Source organism: Schistocerca gregaria, chromosome 6 (genome assembly GCF_023897955.1).
Source record: "Schistocerca gregaria isolate iqSchGreg1 chromosome 6, iqSchGreg1.2, whole genome shotgun sequence".
NCBI classification, from domain to species: domain Eukaryota; kingdom Metazoa; phylum Arthropoda; class Insecta; order Orthoptera; family Acrididae; genus Schistocerca; species Schistocerca gregaria.
The window spans coordinates 35,407,278-35,426,276 of NC_064925.1; the positions used below are offsets into that span (position 1 = coordinate 35,407,278).

The 18,999-nt window shown below is 41.0% G+C and overlaps 1 protein-coding gene across 3 annotated transcripts in view; it reads left to right on the top strand.

The window, feature by feature from the left end:
* The window catches only part of LOC126279124 (testis-expressed protein 10 homolog), a 202,738-nt gene that overhangs the window by 119,213 nt on the left and 64,526 nt on the right, over positions 1-18,999 (top strand). For all 3 annotated transcript variants that reach the window (XM_049979607.1, XM_049979606.1, XM_049979605.1), the window contains exon 6: positions 5,464-5,579. In XM_049979607.1, coding sequence (XP_049835564.1) covers positions 5,464-5,579 — 116 coding nt within the window. The remainder of the gene's footprint in view (positions 1-5,463; positions 5,580-18,999) is intronic.

Sequence of the window (18,999 nt, forward strand, 5' to 3'; positions counted from 1 at the left end):
TCTTTATTCAACATTTCCTTCACAACAATATTTTTGTTTATATGCAAAGATGCAGCAGTTCTGTTGATCACTTTGGTAATGGAGAGCGGGGGGGCCACCATTAAGTTTTTCATTCTGAAAATAAGCATATAATTTACAAACCATTTCTCCTAACTGCCTTCATATGGCAATCCCCTGGCCAGGAGAATGATGTTGAACTTTCCGGTTGTAACTTTCAATGAACTTCCCACTGACATTGTTCAGTACCACACAACGATTAACGGAAACAACAAATAATGGTAAATCATTGTCACCTCATTTACACTTGTACATTTCTCTAAAAGCTCTACAATCTCTCCCTCAGAAAGGACTGCGTGTGAAGAACTAGCCATTTTGCTCCTACTAACTTGTTCATGATTATTACAACCTTTCTCTGAACACAACTGCTGCAGTTCCAACACCGAAATAACACAGGCTTCCCTATATGACAGTACTATGGAGAGTTGATGCCTAGTACAGTCAGATTCGAGAATGAAGCATTTGAGAGCCATGAAAAATAGTGTCAAATGAGGCTTGACAACATAGTGGAAAACAATTCTCCCACTTGCCACAGCCTGCGAGATGTTTCCAGAATGAGATATTCGCTCTGCAGCGGGGTGTGCACTGATAGGAAACTTCTTGGCGGATTAAAACTGTGTGCTGGACCGAGACTCGAACTCGGGACCTTTGCCTTTCGCGGGCAAGTACTCTACCATCTGAGCTACCCAAGCACAGCTCATAGCGCATCCCAGCAGTTCTACTTCTGCCAGTACCTCATCTTCTATCTTCCAAACTTCACAGAAGCGAAAAAAGGATATTGCACAGATGTGTGGCTTAGTCACAGCCTGGGGGATGTTTCCAAGAGTGTGCGCTGATATGAAACTTCCTAGCAGGTTAAAATTGTGTCCGTAGCTCATGGTCTAGTGGCTAGTGTGTGGATCATGGGGCCCTGCGTTTGATTCCCACCTGGGTTGGGATTGTCTTTGCCCAAGGCCTGAGTGTTTGTGTTGTCCTCATCATTTCACCATCATCATTCGTGACAGTGGTTAGATGGGAATGTGAAAAAATTGGCTGATGACCGCACTGTTGAGTGCCCCACAAACCAAACATCATCAGATTAAAACTATGTACTGGATCGAGACTCAAACTCATGACCTTTCGTGGGGAGCCGCTCTACCACCTGAGCCACTGAAACACGACTCATGACCCATCCCCACAGCTCTTGTACTTGGGTAGTTCAGTTGGTAGAACACTTGCCTACGAGAGGAAAAGGTCCCGAGTTTGAGTCTTGGTCAGGATACAGTTTTAATCTGCCAGGAAGTTTCATATCAGTGTACACTGTGCTACAGAGTGAAAATTCAACGCTCTGCAACTAATCGAAATTGGTAATCTGCTTATCCATAAGACTCTTTTTCCCAGGGGCATTAAATTTCGGTGGTTATTCAGCTTCCTTTTCTTTATTCAACATTTCCTTCACAACAATATTTTTGTTTATATGCAAAGATGCAGCAGTTCTGTTGATCACTTTGGTAATGGAGAGCGGGGGGGCCACCATTAAGTTTTTCATTCTGAAAATAAGCATATAATTTACAAACCATTTCTCCTAACTGCCTTCATATGGCAATCCCCTGGCCAGGAGAATGATGTTGAACTTTCCGGTTGTAACTTTCAATGAACTTCCCGCTGACATTGTTCAGTACCACACAACGATTAACGGAAACAACAAATAATGGTAAATCATTGTCACCTCATTTACACTTGTACATTTCTCTAAAAGCTCTACAATCTCTCCCTCAGAAAGGACTGCGTGTGAAGTAGTAGCCATTTTGCTCCTACTAACTTGTTCATGATTATTACAACCTTTCTCTGAACACAACTGCTGCAGTTCCAACACCGAAATAACACAGGCTTCCCTATATGACAGTACTATGGAGAGTTGATGCCTAGTACAGTCAGATTCGAGAATGAAGCATTTGAGAGCCATGAAAAATAGTGTCAAATGAGGCTTGACAACATAGTGGAAAACAATTCTCCCACTTGCCACTGGGGTGGTAATGGTTCATAAATTACATACATTCCTATGTCCATCCAAATGTTCATTAGTGTATAGTGTAAAAATTTTAAGTAAATCGATCTTGTACTTTGAGATTTTTGGAGACAATGTTAAGTGATGTCTTCTCTTTATATAGTAATATAAAAGATTAATTCACTGTTGATGTTCCAGAACTTGTATCAGTAAAGAGAACCTTCAAAGACTTGGAAAGAGTTCTAATATCATTCTCTCAGAATCTCTTAATTTAATTCAACTGCATTCCATTACTCTTGATTTATTTTTGTTTATGTTCATCTGGTAACGTCTTTTCAAGGCACTGTCGACTCCATTCAGCTGCTCTTTTGAGTCATCTGGTGTGTCTTACAGAATTACAGTGCCATTGGCAAACCACATTGTTTTTATTCTGCTCCCTGACATTTAATTCCTATTCCAAATTTGTCCTTGGTTTCTTTCGACAGCTTGCTAAGTGTGTAGATTGAAAATGTTGGAGATAGGCGACAACCCAATCTCTCTTCCTTCTCAACCACTGCTTCCCTCTCAGGCCCTCTGGCTCGTGTAACTTCAGTCTGGTTTCTGCACAAGCTATAAATAACTTTTTGCTCATTGCATTTTCCCCTGCTACATTCAAAGTTTCAAAGAATGTTTACAAATCAACATTGGCAACAGCTTTCTCCAAAACTATGTATGCTATAAATGTAGGTTTGCAGTTGTCCTGCTTCTTTAATTGTGACCAAAACTTCCTGAGTTGCATAATTCTTCCTGCCACAATAATCATAAACATGACGAAAAATCACAAGTTCTGGAAACAAATCAAAACTGGTAATCTGGTTATCCACGTGACGCTTTTGCTCAGGGGTGTTAGGTTTCAATGTTTCTTCATCTGAAAGTAAGCACATATTGTGCAAACCATTTTTCTTGATTGCCTTCATATGACGATCCTCTGGCCAAAAGAATCACCTCAAACTTTTCCAGTTATAACTCTCAGTGAACTTCTTGCTGACATTGTTCAGTGCCAAACAATGAATAATGGTTACAACAAATACAAGAATAGCTCTTAAAACTGTAATAACAAACACAGAAATTCAGAGGGCACAGTGATCTTACAGGACAGCAAGCTGGCTGCAGCTAAAGCCCACTGAAAACTGAAAGTGTTGTAGTGTCAGCTGCAGGTTCGGTAACATAGGGGAATTGCTGCAGTTGCAAGTAGTGTGATGTTTGTGGAAAGTTACCTGGCCTGCTGTGTGGGCTTCGCTTCCTACCAGCTCTGTTCTTACTGTCAGTCCTAAAGCAATTTTGGATGACTATACCCATTTTCACAGCAGTCTACTTTGTAAGTTAACCCATAGTGTCAGCATGGCATTGTGAAGTCCCCCAGTTAAATTTGACATAATATGTTAAAAGGAAAGAAAGAAATCAATCTTCTACTGCTTTGTAAAAAGCTGCTACAATCTGAATTGTGTTAAACAGCGGCTCTCCATTCTGTATCAGAGCTGTTACATCTATCAGTGGAGCATTAAAGTCTTAATGAAAGTAACCAAAATATTTCTTCTGATGATGAAACACACCTCTAGATTCACAGTCATGGCAGATCAACCTTTAAATTGGTTTCTTCTGTCTCTGCAGGTCCTGTATTCCAAAGTTTGGACACTAAAGATTTTGTTGGAGTCTACTACTGTGTGAAATATGTGTTAATGATTAAATAAGTGTTGATTAAATATTTTCTAAAATTAAAGGTGTGCCACATACAGATTCAAACTGGCAAACCCAGAACCGTATCTTAGTGCAGGTAGTGCACTATTAATTATGCCACCTGAGCATGTGTTAGGAAGGACCCGCTAGGGTAGCCAAGAGCACTAATGCGCTGCTTTCTGGACTTGGGTAGGCGCGCTGGGCCCGGATTGCATGCGCCTGGCAGACTAACAACGAGGGCTGGTGTGCTGGCTGACCTGGATTTGGTTTTTAGGCAGTTTTCCACATCTCGCTAGGTGAATACCCGGCTGGTCTCTATGTTCTGCCTTAGCTACACGACTCACAGACCTTTGAAACACATTCGCACTATTCCATGGATTACACTAGACACAGACAGTTGTGGTACCCACATTCTGTCCTAGGGGGGTACGGGGTGGCGACAGGAAGGGCATCCAGCCACCCCTTAAAATTAACATGCCAAATTCTGTTAACTATAACAGCAGACTCTGCCAGTTGGGATAAATGCTTGAAAAGAGAGAGAGCATGTGTTAGGAACAGATTTAATGTTAGAAACGAAAAAACAAATGACACTGATGTAGTATTCTACACTATTAATTATCATATGTTACAAACCAGTTTCTAGCTGTTATGCCATTGTCAGATACAAAGATATGTATACTTGATGACATGGCATTACAAAATACTCTATCAAGAACCAGTAGAACTTCGCTTTTTCATTTATCCAGTTGATGTTCCCAAAGCTGTGGATAAGCCGAACTGCACACTATATGCAGGATGTGACCACACAGGATGTGTGAGGTTTGAAATGCACTGGGAGCAATCACTAGCAGGCTGAAGCTGTTAGACAGCCAATGCAGTGTGTTTTTGTAGAGTGGCACAGGCCTCTGAGTTCATTTGGTCTGGGCACTGTTTTAATGAGTCACAAAATCTTTATCACTGTGCATACTCTGCTAAAGATTGACTGTGAGCCATGTAAGTGCTAATTGTTCAAAATTATTTTATACTAACCTTTTGTTCGCATATTCACCTGCATACAATTGTGTTAGTATATTTCAAACATTTACATGTTATACATATGTTTTACAGCAACCAGAGACAGTGGTCGTGTGTGTGTGTGTGTGTGTGTGTGTGTGTGTGTGTGATTTGAATTTATGTGAAAATATGTGTGTGAGGTTTTTAAAAAAGCAGTCCTTCTGGCCAAAAGCTTACATGTTTAGCAGTTATTTTGTTATGTCTCTCTGCAACTCAATATCTGTGGTATATTGTGAGTAGCAGTTGTCCTTTCCATTGTTTAACATATTTCGCCCATATTTGCACACACATTTCATCGGTACATGTAGCAAACTTCACCCTGCACTTTTTCTCTAAATCCTGTCATATCCAATCCCATCCCCACGGTATGTTTATACAAAAAATGAGTCATGTGTACACACAATTTGATTCGCTTCAGTCTTTTCATAGTTATACTTCATGTCACTCTGCCATCTGTAAGGGAGGTAGTTAATTATTATCTCCACAGTGATTCTTTATAGATAGTAAGTCACATGTGTACAAAGTTAGTTTGAAATCAATTCAGTAGTTTGAGGATATATGGAATGTACTCATATAACACATATAATGATTTTTATAAAAAAATAGACTTGTAATTGGCCAGTTACTGATTTGTCATCTTCTTGTTGCAGATAATTCCTTGGGTGAAGAAAATGCAGCACTCCTGCAGTGCATCCTTGGTATAATGAGTTACATGTGGAAGTACCTAAAAAACTGGGAAGCAACGCAGTTGGAAAGCGAAACATTAGTAGGTTTGATAAGTCACTCCTATGCACAGTGATGATTGCCTTTATAATGAAATAGTGTGTGCGTGTGTGTGTGTGTGTGTGTGTGTGTGTGTGTGTGTGTGTGTGTGTGTGTTTTTTTGATGGCTAGGTTTACTTAACATTTAAAATGCTAGAAACAGCAAACAGGAAAACTGAGCAGTGGTAAGGTTTAACATCCCACCAATGATGTGGTAATTATATGGACGGAACATTTGACTGGGGAGGAGGAGGAGGGAAAGTTGTGTCTTCAAAGTAAACATCTCAGCACTGAGGCAGGAAACAACGGAATAGCTGGATCTGGTTTATAGTACACAGTATATAGAGTCTTACTCGCATGTAACAAGTTATTGACAACCAGTTTCTGAGTGCAAGCATTCACTATTGAATTTGGAATAGTGATGAAACAGTTTTGTAAATAATTTACAGAGGTTTTTCTGAGAGTTTATACAGAGTGTCCCACTCAAACCTTCCTGATTTCAAGGACCCAGGAGAGAAAAACCACAGTAGATACGACAATGAAAAATTCTCCACATTGTAGAGCATCTCAAAGAATTTATATTCCCACATCAGAAGTGCCAAGTATCATCGCCAGAGTGCAGCATGGTCATATGAAGTGAAAATGAAAACTCCACAGAAGCACACGCAAGCAGTAGTGTGGTTTGCGGAAACAAAATCGTCAATTACTGTGCAAAGAAATTATCGTCATATGTATGAATGTGATCCACCTGATATGAAAACAATTAAGGAATGCTTCAGGAAGTTTCTGGCAACAGGAAGTGTTTTGCACATTACGGAGTTTCGGAAGAGACGGTGAACATCAGACAAATGTTTCACAGAAGCCCACGTAAGTCAATTCGTCAAGCATCTAGGCAACTTGATGTACCTCGATCAACTTTGCATCGTGTAGTTCACCGGCATCTTTGTATGTGTGCTTACGAAGTACAAATTCTGCAACATCTGACGCCGAACGACAAACCCCACCAACAACAGTTTGCTGCGGACATGCAGCAGCGTACTGATATTGATGCCAGCGTCCTGGAAAGATGTTTATTCTCAGATCAGGCAACCTATCACCTATCAGGAAAGGTTAATAGGCATAATGTTCATATTTGGGGTTCGCAAAATCCACACGTTGTCATTGAACATGTTCGTGATAGCCCTAAACTAAATGTCTGGTGCGGGTAATGCATGACAGGATTATTGTACCGTTCATCTTTGTGGAACAAATAGTGAATGGCTCAGGGTATCTGGACATGTTGGAGCAATTTGTGTACCCTCAGATAAAAGACTTGCAACCCAACATCATTTTCTAACAAGATGGAACTCCATTGCATTGGTCAACAGCTGTTCGCAAGTTCCTGGATAAGAAATATCCCAATCATTGGATTGGATTGGACGTGGAGGACCCATTGCCTGGCCACCACGTTCACCCGGCATTACGCCGCTAGATATCTTCATGTGGGGATTCATGAAGGACCACGTGTGTGCGACCAAAGTGGACAATATTCCTATGTTGCGACATCATATCAGTAATGGGATTGCAATAATAACAGAGGAAATGTTACAAAGAGCGTGTCAAGAAGTTGAATATAGACTCGATATTGTTTGTGCTACAAATGGTCCACATGTAAAAGTGTATTGATGATAAATAAATTCTGTGAGATGCTCTACAGTGTGGTGAATTTTTCATTGCTGTATCTACTGTGGTCCATTATTCCCCTTGGTCTTTGAAATCGGGGAGATTTGAGTGAGACACCCTGTATTATATCTCCAAATCCTCTGTAAAATATCTGTGACAGAACACATGTTTCATCAAAATTTCAAATGTGATAGTGGATGATCGCAATCTGAAACATGTCATAAATAAATAGTAGTATTTTCAAGTTAGACTGTATACTGCATATTTTATTCTGACCATTTGCAATTGCTCTGTGCCACAGGGGCAAATGGTACTGAAATCCAGGAACCTGGCTGCTCCTGTGCATCAACCAGTGGCAAGCAGAGAAGTGAGAGGTAAAGTGTGCAGGAGTTTTAAATCTGCCTGCCATCTCTGCTCCAGCTGTTCGTGTTTCAGTGCATGTTGAATATACACTTCTCTTAAATTCCAAATATTTTCAATATTTATGCACATTTTCATTTTTTGTTTTCTCACTATTAATTGGGATGAGCTTCAACATTTTAGTGGCTGTCTGGATCCTTGGTATGGGTAACTTCACATTTATAAGATGCCGTAAAGCTTCACTGTACAAATTACTTGGTCCCCTCTGCTGAAGTTACCACACATCAGTTGAGGATGGTGTTGAATCTCACCTGTTGACTGAATGTGTGTGTGTGTGTGTGTGTGTGTGTGTGTGTGGGTGTGTGTGGGTGTATGTGTGTGTGTTTTTTTTTTCTGGCTTACACCTTTGATACTGCTTTTGCGTTTCCTTCTTTCCTTTTAGTGCCTGGAACATGGCAGTTCATCATTCTGCTGCTTTACTCATCACTGCACATGATGGACCACACTGTGAACAATGTTGATCAGATGATAGCTAAAATCGAGACAGAAAATGTGTATGTTAATATTCACAGTCCAAGCTAATATGAATTCCTAAAACTTCAATGGCCTTCTGTTTCCCTGATGGGTGCTCACCTTTGGTTCAGTCGTTATTTTCAAACAACTTCAAGTTAAGGTTCCTGTTGTAGTATTCTCATGTAGCTGCTATGTTGTTTTATCTGAGCAATGCAGAATGCTATATCAGATGTATGCTAACAGAATGGTCCATCTGTACATTGTAAACTAAATCTTTGTCTTTAGCTGGCTTCAAAAACTTTTGCTGCATGCTGTGTATGAAAGGTACATTCAGTAGAATCGAGAATAGTGTTCCAGGTGATTGAGTAGTAAGATCGACAGATCAAGCGGGTGTTGCAGTCAAAATCAGCAATGTCTGAGGAAGCGGTTGAGACTGAGTTAGAGAAAGTGAAGACTAGAATTGGTTATTCTCCTTATTTTGCTCCTTTCTGTGGGAAAATAGGTAAACCTCCTACAGAAGCATGAATAGGTAAACCCCCTGCAGAAGCATGGCATCCAGCATATTTTACTCCAGTCGGCATAGTTAAAACACTTTCTTAGTCACGTTTAAGTCAGTGTAGGTCTCTGAATGCTCTGTATGTACCACATTCCATATGAGTGTGGCTCATATTTGTGGGGTAGGCTACTGGAGCACTTGAGGAGAGGTACAAGGAACATCACTGGCACACCAAGTAAAACAACTAAGCAAATTATCTGCCACTGAGCACTGCCTCATACTTAATTGCGAGATGCAGTACAATGAGATCAGTGTGATTGTGCAAACACCAATTTTCTGAGGCATTGTAATTAAGGAGACTATAGAAATAAAGATGTCAGAAAACCTAATAAACCGTGACATAGGTATCAGTTTTAAAAAGTCTTGGGGTCTGGTTCTCTATTAATATTTCACCAACTATCTTATCCCCAGGTGATAGGAGATGAACTTATAAATAGCGGTGTGGTGCCAACAGTACCTCGTAATCTGGTTGGAGTTCAAGCAGCAAGTACTTGCTGCAACACAACTTGCAGCACCTGATTAAGATGACTGTACCAGTCATCAAAATATTGTGCATAAAAATTGAAACATCATTTCATCTGAATACCTGGAAGTGTGTAATTAATCATGCAGAGGAAAACCTGAGAGATCATGTGTTCCACTAGGCAGACAAGTTGCATAACTGTGAATTTTAAAACTTTTGCAGTGAACTGAATATTCAGAGAAGTTTCGGGCCTGCAGCTGTCATTCACTTCACTACATGATATTTTGAATAGGCATCAGCCAGCCATTCTCAAGCGTGCCATCAAAAACAAACTGAGACATCCCCTGTCCTTCCTGCAATTTATTAGCAAGCTGTGTGTTCCACACGTGTTAAGATTGTGGCGACAGACTGACCACATCACATCTACATCTACATATATATCGATACTCCACAAGCCACTGTACAGTGCATGGTGGAGGGTACACTGTACCACTGCTTGTCATTTTTCCTCCTGTTCCACTCACAAACAGAGCGAGGGAAAAACAAATGTCTGTACACCTACTTATGAGCCCTAATTTCTTGTATCTTATCTTTGTGGTCCTTGTGTATGATGTACGCTCATGGCAGTAGAATTGTTCAGCAGTCAGTTTAAAATACTAGTTCTCTAAATTTTCTCAATAGTATTTCTCAAAAAGAACACTGCCTACCATCCAGGGACTCCCGTGAGAGTTCCCAAAGCATCTCTGCAACACTTTCGTGTTGTTCGAACCTACTGGTAACAAATCTATCTGCCCGCATCTGAATTGCTTCGGTGCCTTCCTTCGATCCGATGTGGTACAGCTTCCAAACGCTCGAGCAGTACTCGAGAATTGGTCAGCATCCTACATGCAGTCTCCTTCACAGGTGAACTGCTGTTTTCTAAAATTCTCCCAATAGACCAAAGTCAGCCATTTTCCTTCCCTACCAGAGTTCTCACATGCTCGTTCCACCTATCAGTTTGAAATGTTATTCCCAGATATTTAAACAACTTGACTGTGTCAAGCAGGACACTAGTAATACTGTATCCGAACATTACAGGCTTATTCTTCTTACTCGTCCACATTAACTTACACTATTCCACATTTAGGGCTAGCTGCAATTCATCACATCAGCTTGAAATTTTGTCCAAGTTGTATCTACCTACAGTCACTCAACTTCGACATCTTACCATACACCACGGCATCACCAGCAAACAACTGCAGATTGATGCCCACCATGTCCACCAAATCATTTATGTATATTAAAAACAAAGATTCCAAGACTTACCAAGCGGGAAAGCGCCAGTAGACAGGCACAATAAAATAACACACAAACACACACACACAAAATTTCTAGCTTTCGCAACCAACGGTTGCTTCTTCAGTAGAGAGGGAAGGAGAAGGAAAGACGAAAGGATGAGGGTTTTAAGGGAGAGGGAAAGGAGTCATTGCAATCCCGGGAGCGGAAAGACTTACCTTAGGGGCGGAAAAAGGATAGGTATATACTCGCGCGCGCGCGCATACACACACACACACACACACACACACACACACACACACACACACACACACACACACCCATCCATACATACATATACAGACACAAGCAGACATATTTAACGGCAAAGAGTATGGGCAGAGATGTCAGTCAAGGCGGAAGTGCAGAGTCAAAGATGATGTTGAATGACAGGTGAGGTATGAGTGGCGGCAACTTGAAATTAGCGGAGATTGAGGCCTGGTGGATAACGAGAAGAGAGGATATATTGAAGGGCAAGTTCCCATCTCCAGAGTTCGGATAGGTTGGTGTTGGTGGGAAGTATCCAGATAACCCGAACGGTGTAACACTGTGCCAAGATGTGCTGGCCGTGCACCAAGGCATGTTTAGCCACAGGGTGATCCTCATTACCAACAAACACTGTCTGCCTGTGTCCATTCATGCGAATGAACAGCAACAAACTGTCGCTCGAGTGATGCTTTCGAAAACCATGCTAATCTGTGGACATAACCTTCTTAGTCTCAAGTAATTGTATTATATTCAAACTGACAATAAGTTCAAGGATTCTGCAGCAATCAGAAGTTAGGGATAATGGTCTGTAATTTTGCGGGTCCATTCTTTTACTTTCTTATACACTGGAATCACCTGTGCTGTTTTGCAGTCGCTTGGGGCTTTGTGCTGGCCGAGAGATTCACAATACATGTGAGCTAGGTAAGGGCCCAGTGCCGTAGAGCACTCTTTGTAAAATTGAACTGGAATTCCATCTGGACCTGGTGATTCCCCCTCCTCCAAATATTTCAGTTATTTTTCTATTCTAGGTATGCTTATTTTTATGTCCTCCATACAGGAGTCTGCCCAGTGGTCAAATGATGGTGTTGTGTACGGTTCTCCTTTGTGAATGATTTCTTGAATGTGAAATTTAAAACTTTGGCTTTCGTTTTTGCTATCTTCAACTGCCACACCAGACTGGTCAACAATGGGGTGGCTTTTCCATCCTTTATCCACTTACTGGGTACGTAACTGTCCAGACCACAATTTACAATGTGCTTAAACTTTGCCATAATTCCTCTACATCCACCTTAGTGGGACTAAGAGATGCAGATTCACTGTGTAAGTGATATGTTAATAACTGCTTATCTGCTCCATGTTGCAGAAACACTTTCCTAGCCTTCTTGACTGATTTATTAACTTCGGTGATCAATGATGCTATAATGACATCACAATCACTAATCCCTGTTTCTATACTGGCACTGTCAATAAGGTCCGGCCTATTTATAGCTACAAGGTCTAAGATATTTCCATTGCCTGTGGGCTGCTGAGCTAGCTGCACAAGACACTTTTCAGAAAACATGTTCAGAAGTATTTCTCATGACTGCCTGCCTGTCTGTCTGTCTCCTCCCCAATGAATCCATAGACATCTTAGTCTATACTCGGTGGGTTAAAGTCGCGTCCAGTTAGTATTGCATGATCTTGTTATTTACACGCTGTTTATCATAGACTTTCTTTGAATGACTCTGTAACTGTCACAGCGGAATCGGGTGGCCGGTAAAAAAATCCAACAATTTACTTAGTTTCACTTACACGTGTTATATGCAACCAGATGACTTCACTCTCACACTCAACTTCGACCTCAATAGACAATATTTTTTGTCAACTGCAATGAACTGTCTTTCTAATATATGTTCGGGGTGTATACGACCCGGGACAACTAGGAGATCCGGGAAAAACCGGGGAATTTTTTCATCTGGGAGAAAACCAGGCAAAACCTGGGAATTTTTTAGAATACCACGATTTTTTTGTTTAGTTTTCAGTTAAATTTTTGTAATTTTGTCTGGTAAGAATCAATACTCTAACAAAGGATATTACTGTATCCCGCTACCGATATACAACAACAAAACACAGTGCTCATACAAGCGTTTGCCAACAGCAAAATGTGTCAAAGGCCTTAGAAAGACTATGCAATGCTTCATAACAACAAATTGCCTCCGCTGAGTGTGAAGTCACAACTGTTTACATTAGATTCATTTTAGCAGTTACGAGCAGGCTCATGCGCATGCGCAGTTGAGTAGTAGATTGTCCCGCTTCTGGCTACAGGAATGTGGCTGTTGGCTGTGCAAGCAGTCGCAGGAAGCAGCTAGAGGCTACCGGAGAAAGGGGGTGCCAAATTCGTATTCTTCAGGGGGGGGAAAATAAATTGTTTCACAAATCTCTTAGATCCAGTGCAGGTTGGCCAATTGATTATTCATATGATTTTGAAACGCATCCCTGTTGGTTTTGATCATTCTTGAACACATTTTAAATTGATTTCTGAATGAATCATAAGTTTATTTTTGAATGTGTGCATAGTGAACGTGATGTCTCTGTCAGAAGAATCTTCGTCGCATCTAGAAATAAACTTTCCGCAGACAAAAGGGGATGGGGCTATACGAGCTGAGCGGAGTAAAGCCGAATGGATAAATGCCAATTGCTTTCTGATTATATGGTTGATTGGGTTTGCGAATGATCAGCGTTGTTATAATTACTAAGGAAATCCATAGATTCAGACTACTAGAATGGAAATAAATGACTTAACAGCAGTAACAAGTGAGAGAGATTCCGTATTATCTTCTCAGTGTATCAAAGAAAATGAAATTTTGACAGAAAATTTTTGGCCAGATCGCTACACTAGTAAGGACCAGTTGTACAGACCCCAGCTAGCAGCCACTTAAGTTCTATTCTGGAAGTAACACACAAAACGTGTTGTACAAACATTTAACAATGCTTAACCGGAGAATAATCATGAGGTTACTAAACCTGTGATTCTGGCAGGGTTAGAGAAGTTAATTGGCGAGCAAATTTTGAGAATGGCAGGGATAGCTACAGAATTGGTGACAACAAGATTGTTTGTTAGAATGAGGAACCAGAAGAAACGAGGACGTCACATGAATTAAGGAGGAATAAAAGGATTCCAAATTTATATAAAAATTTTGTGATACTACTCTTCGATCTCATTTGAGAAACTGGTGCGTATGAATGAAATGTGAAACTATTTCTTAACACAAAGCTTTTTGCTTGTAGTAGGCCTAATAGGCATTTGGTATTGATAATTCGTGAATTATATTCTGTCGTATAATAAAAATGACCATTTGTGCCAAAACAGTCTCGTTTATTTGGTGTGTGTTACAAAATTGCTGCAATATTAGAAAGGCCTATTTTGTTTTATCTAGCAGACAGTGAGAAAATAGACGTAATCAGATCGAGAAACCACACCAGTCTTGGGTATTATTTGTATTAACAGCTTTTTCAGTATTAGATAACAACATTTAGCTTTTTCATGTAGCAAAACGTTTGACGAACTTTGATGAGGTAATAGATTCTGTCGCAGAAAGGAAAGCACACTGTGTAAAGCTGTAGCAAGATTAGAGAGAAAAAATGCTAGGAGCTAAGGATTGGAGAAATGTGTACTTTCTTGCTAGTCTCTTGTCTTTATTGGTTTTATGTATCCTATATTTAATTTTATGTCACACAGAACGGCAAGTTATTTGCTAACAGGCAATAAAGAGTCCAAATTTTCTGAAAATTTCTTGTTCTCCCGATTACAAATAATCGCATTCACAATTAATTGCGAGGTTTTGGGATATGTGTGTCCACAGAGCGAAATATAGTGACGTGCGATAGAAGACTGCTGTATGAAGAGGCGTGGCACTGCACTTTGGCACACTTAAGACCAAATAACATGTCTTACATTTCCTCGAACACATATGTTTTACGTTTCAGGCTTTCCAGAAAGATGTGCACTACAAGATGAACATATTTTTGAAAATTCAATTTTTTTTTTTAGTTTTGATCCGGTTAGCAAATATTGTAGATCTGGGGCTGATGTGCAGAGCAGTCTGAGTTGTAGTGGGTAGTTTCCACGTGACCCGTGTTTACATTCAGTGATTTTGTTGTTTACCCTTCATTTACTCTCACATCAAATGAAAATAAAGCGGATATCTGTGGCCAGGAGCTATCAAGTGAATTAAAATACATTCACATAATTACTGAAGGCTATCATATATTTTTAGTTTCAAATTTTATTTTATTTCCACCTTTGTGACAGTCAAGCATTAATCACCTTGCTGAACAATGAAGTTATTTTTGTTGGTTTGCTTAAAAAAAATTGACTTTTATTGACCTTTTCCGCAGAGGCAGTCAATGGATTTGAAACAAAATGTTTAATTCCACAGTACTGGCTAGTTTCAACTGTTTGCTGCATTTGAAGTGCAAGTTTTGATCTTCTAGCATGTATGGCATTATGCCATTATAAAGAACCAAACGTGATGTAATACAATACTGATGCTCTAACAAAATTTACACCCCTAAAACCACTCTGAAAAACTTAATATCAAGTCGAGGTCTACTTCATTGGGAATCTGGACATACGAATGTGCACTTTCAGTATGCACTTTAAATGTGCACATTTCAGTTATGGTTCATGAAATTCCGATGATCTCAGAGTATCCTCTGATGTCCTGTTTCTTTTATGACATAATGTATAATCTTTCAATGTTTTACACGTATGTACATTTGGGATTCCTACTTCATGGTAGCTGCACGAGTGCGGTCTCGCCTATTATCTGCGTGCTCTGGCAACTGCAGAAACGAATGTATTTTTAACAGGTCGCAGGAAAATATTGCGAATGCGTTACTTTCAAAGTAAATAACCTTTTACGTAAGTTGGTCTATGTGTGAGAATGTACCATGAATTTCTTAAATCGCAGAGTGTTCGACTCTCATTTAAAAATCAACTCTTTGATGATGAGCGATTTAGAAGGATTTCAAACCCTGAAGATCAGGCATTTATGTCATTATTAAAAATTTACTGGCACATTTGTGTGATATATCATAAAGTGTAACTCGCACAAAAAAGATCAACATTATATGGCAAAGCTTAGCTTCTCTTGCAGCTTATTAACCTTAGAGACCAATAATATATGAGGAAACTTTGCTTTCCTTTTAGTAACACTATGTATATTAACTTAAACTATTAACTGTCCCTGTTTGTGTGTTCGTGCCACTTATCAGTAATGTTGTTGTTGGCCGACTACATCACGTGTCCTATGCTCTGAATATCCACTGTCATCAGCTGGCGAGTTCACGTGACATGAGCTATGACTGGCTCACAAAAGCGCATCGCAATCTCGATTTCAGTGATTTGGAAAGTAACATGCTGCGTTTAATGGAATTCCAATGTATACTTTCATAATACGAAAATACGCTGCGTACATGTTGCTGCACATTGAAGATATTTCCAAAACGTGTCTCTTTTCCCTGAGTTTCATTTTCTAAGGTGCCAGGAAATTCTGCGCCCTTGTATAAGACCATAACCATTCAAAGGATTGATAAGTTTTGCAGTTCTGACGGAAAATATACTTTCATTTAACACAGAAAAAGTGTGTTTTCACCCGGGAGACAGTGTATTTTTAACCGGGAAATGTGGGAAAAATCCGGGAAGTTTTTTTGCTTGTCCGTGTATACACCCTGATGTTCCAAGACTCACTAAATATCTCAGAGCTTTCCACTTCGGGTTTCAGCCACCTCTCTGTACTGAGAATAACTTTGAATGTGAGAACTGTCCTGGAGGACAGAAAATTCGAAAACTTTACTATGAATACTTCAACAGTGTACTGATAAAATTGTGACTGTCAAAGTGTCTTTATTCTGAACGCCGTTTGACTTCACTTGCTGTGAATCGATTGGCAAGTGTTCATCACAGCACCTCAAACTATGGCCTAGCCTAAGAAACCCTCATGTGCATTGCACAAGTACTCTGCTACCCAATTAGCTGCTTCCTTTGTGTAGTGTACCCCTGACATATCAAGGGGAGCCCTACAGATCCCCATACAATAACTAGAAATCTGCAGCACAGATCATCACAGAGTTGACAAAGCCTTTGGTTGAGATCCTCCGCTTGGCTCATCTGATAACGATGCTGCAAATTGTGAGCTCTGCTTACACCCTGCGCACAAGGCCCGCAATCTTCACCACCTCCACCAACCACCTGTACGAACTGAGGATTGCCTCAGAACCCATGTGACAGATGTCGTTGGTGCCAATGTGAGACACAACTTGCAGTCGACTGCACCCTGCATTCTCGATAGCTACAGCTCAAAAGTGTGCACTGTCATCGCTGGTGGAATTTCAGAACCCTGCTGTTGTCAGGGTTGCCACTCGCTGTGGCCACTGATGTACTCCAATCATTTCCGTTTAGAGCAAAACGTGAATTTATGGGGTTCTACGCGTTCTCCAACTGGCACCTGCTTTCACAATTCATAGTATTCTTGGATGTGCATATTTTCATGAATTCTGTAATAAAGGAGTCCAGAAAGCCGTTGCTGTGACCAGAATTGTTGTTTTATCATACTTCATTGAATGCGATGCATAGATACAACATTAGGCAATAGTAGAGTGAGTTGGTTGTAGAAGGATAGTATTGTGTGATGTTTGGTGCAGCATTCTTCCACGGTGCATGTAGTGTGATCTATGTAAGCCGTCCCACATTGGCAACGTATTTTAAAAACTCCAGCCTTCCACAGTAGCAAATTGTCTTTCACTGATCGTAGAAGGTCTGCAGTGGCAAAAACCACTTTCATCTGAGATTTCCACAGGAATGTGGCTATATGTAATAAATTTATTTGCCAGTAAATGGAAGAAAAATTATAGATTTTTTTCCTGTGACCTCTGCTCTTTATCCACTTCCCGGAATTTGTCTTTAACTGATAGTGTCCTTGTTGTCCTTTTTCTCTGAATACTGTTTTTAGGTGGGTGAGCTCTTTAGGCAACCTACCTGGGACGGAGACTGTCAGCTTTGTGTGCAGATCTTTTAAGTACACACAGCTTGCGACAGGGTGTGCCAACTTGATGTGTACAATTATAAATGTGATTCAGCATGAGTGAGCATACAATATAATCAGTACACCATAGAGCCATCATTCTTCTGTCTATTCATGATGACCAGGAAAGATAGACGGTATTCTTTCTCCGTTTCCATAGTAAATTAAACGTTCGTATGAATGTAGTTGTGGTGATGCAAAAAAAAAAACCTTAATTGTGCTCTCTGCCGCCGTTGGATAAGCAGCTGCAGCAGCAAGTCATATAACCCTAGCTTACTTATTTGTTAGATAGTTTAATTAATTTCTTTGCGTGTTTTTGGGTACTTGCATTGTTTAATTCATATATTTCGGGCGTATTATAGTATTTGACAGTTGTAGCATCGCGCTTTAGTGTTTACTTCGTAGATTCTTATTTAAATTGCGTGTGAGTTTCGTATAGGAGGCGCAATTTCAAGTTTTAGTTACTGTAATAGTAAATTCAGCAGATTGTAGCGCAGTCGTTAGGCATTTGTACAGGTTAGTTGATACATTCTTTGCGTGTTTCGCTTGCGTTATCTAGGCATGGACTCGTGTTTCAGTAACTGTTGTTCAACATCGATTAGAATGGACAGGGACTGCCATTGCTGTGTTCGGATGAGGGCTGACTTGGCATCCCTTCGCTCACAGCTGCAATCGGCGCTGACTTCGGTCGCGCAGCTTGAGGCTGTTGCCAATGGGCACCACTGTGGGGAGCCGGACTTGGGTATCACGGGGGTGTCAGCCTCGTCCTGTCTGTCCCCAGATCGGTCTGCCGCTGTGGTTGCCCCGGTTGCTGTCCGCAGTGGGGCTGAGCCCTCGCCTGTGGTTGATTGGGAGGTCGTTCCAAGGCGTGGCAGGCAGCGAAAGGCGTCCCCGGAGGCTGATCAGAAAGCCTCCCCGGTGCATCTGACAAACCGGCTTCAGGCACTGTCTCTGGCTGAGCCAGATGCAGCTGCCTGCCCTGTTTCAGAGGATCATTCTCAGCCTTCAAGGTCCGGGCAATCGCAGAGGGTGGGCTTACTGGTAGTTAGGAGCTCCAATGTTAGGCGCGTAATGGGGCCCCTTAGGGATACGGCGGCTAAGTAGGGGAAGAAATCCAGTGTGCACTCCGTGTGCATTCCGGGAGGAGTCATTCCTGATGTGGAAAGGGTCCTTCCGGATGCCATGAAGAGCACAGGGTGCAGCCAGCTGCAGGTGGTGGCACATGTCGGCACTAATGACGTGTGTCGCTTTGGATCTGAGGAAATTCTCTCTGGATTCCAGCGGCTATCTGATTTGGTGAAGGCTGCTGGTCTTGCTTACGAGATGAAGGCAGAGCTCACCATCTGCAGCATCGTTGACAGAACCGACTGCGGACTTTTGGTGCAGAGCCGGGTGGAGGGTCTGAATCAGAGGCTGAGATGGTTTTGCGACCGTATTGGCTGCAGATTCCTTGACTTGCACCATAGGGTGGTGGGGTTTCGGGTTCCGGTGAATAGGTCAGGAG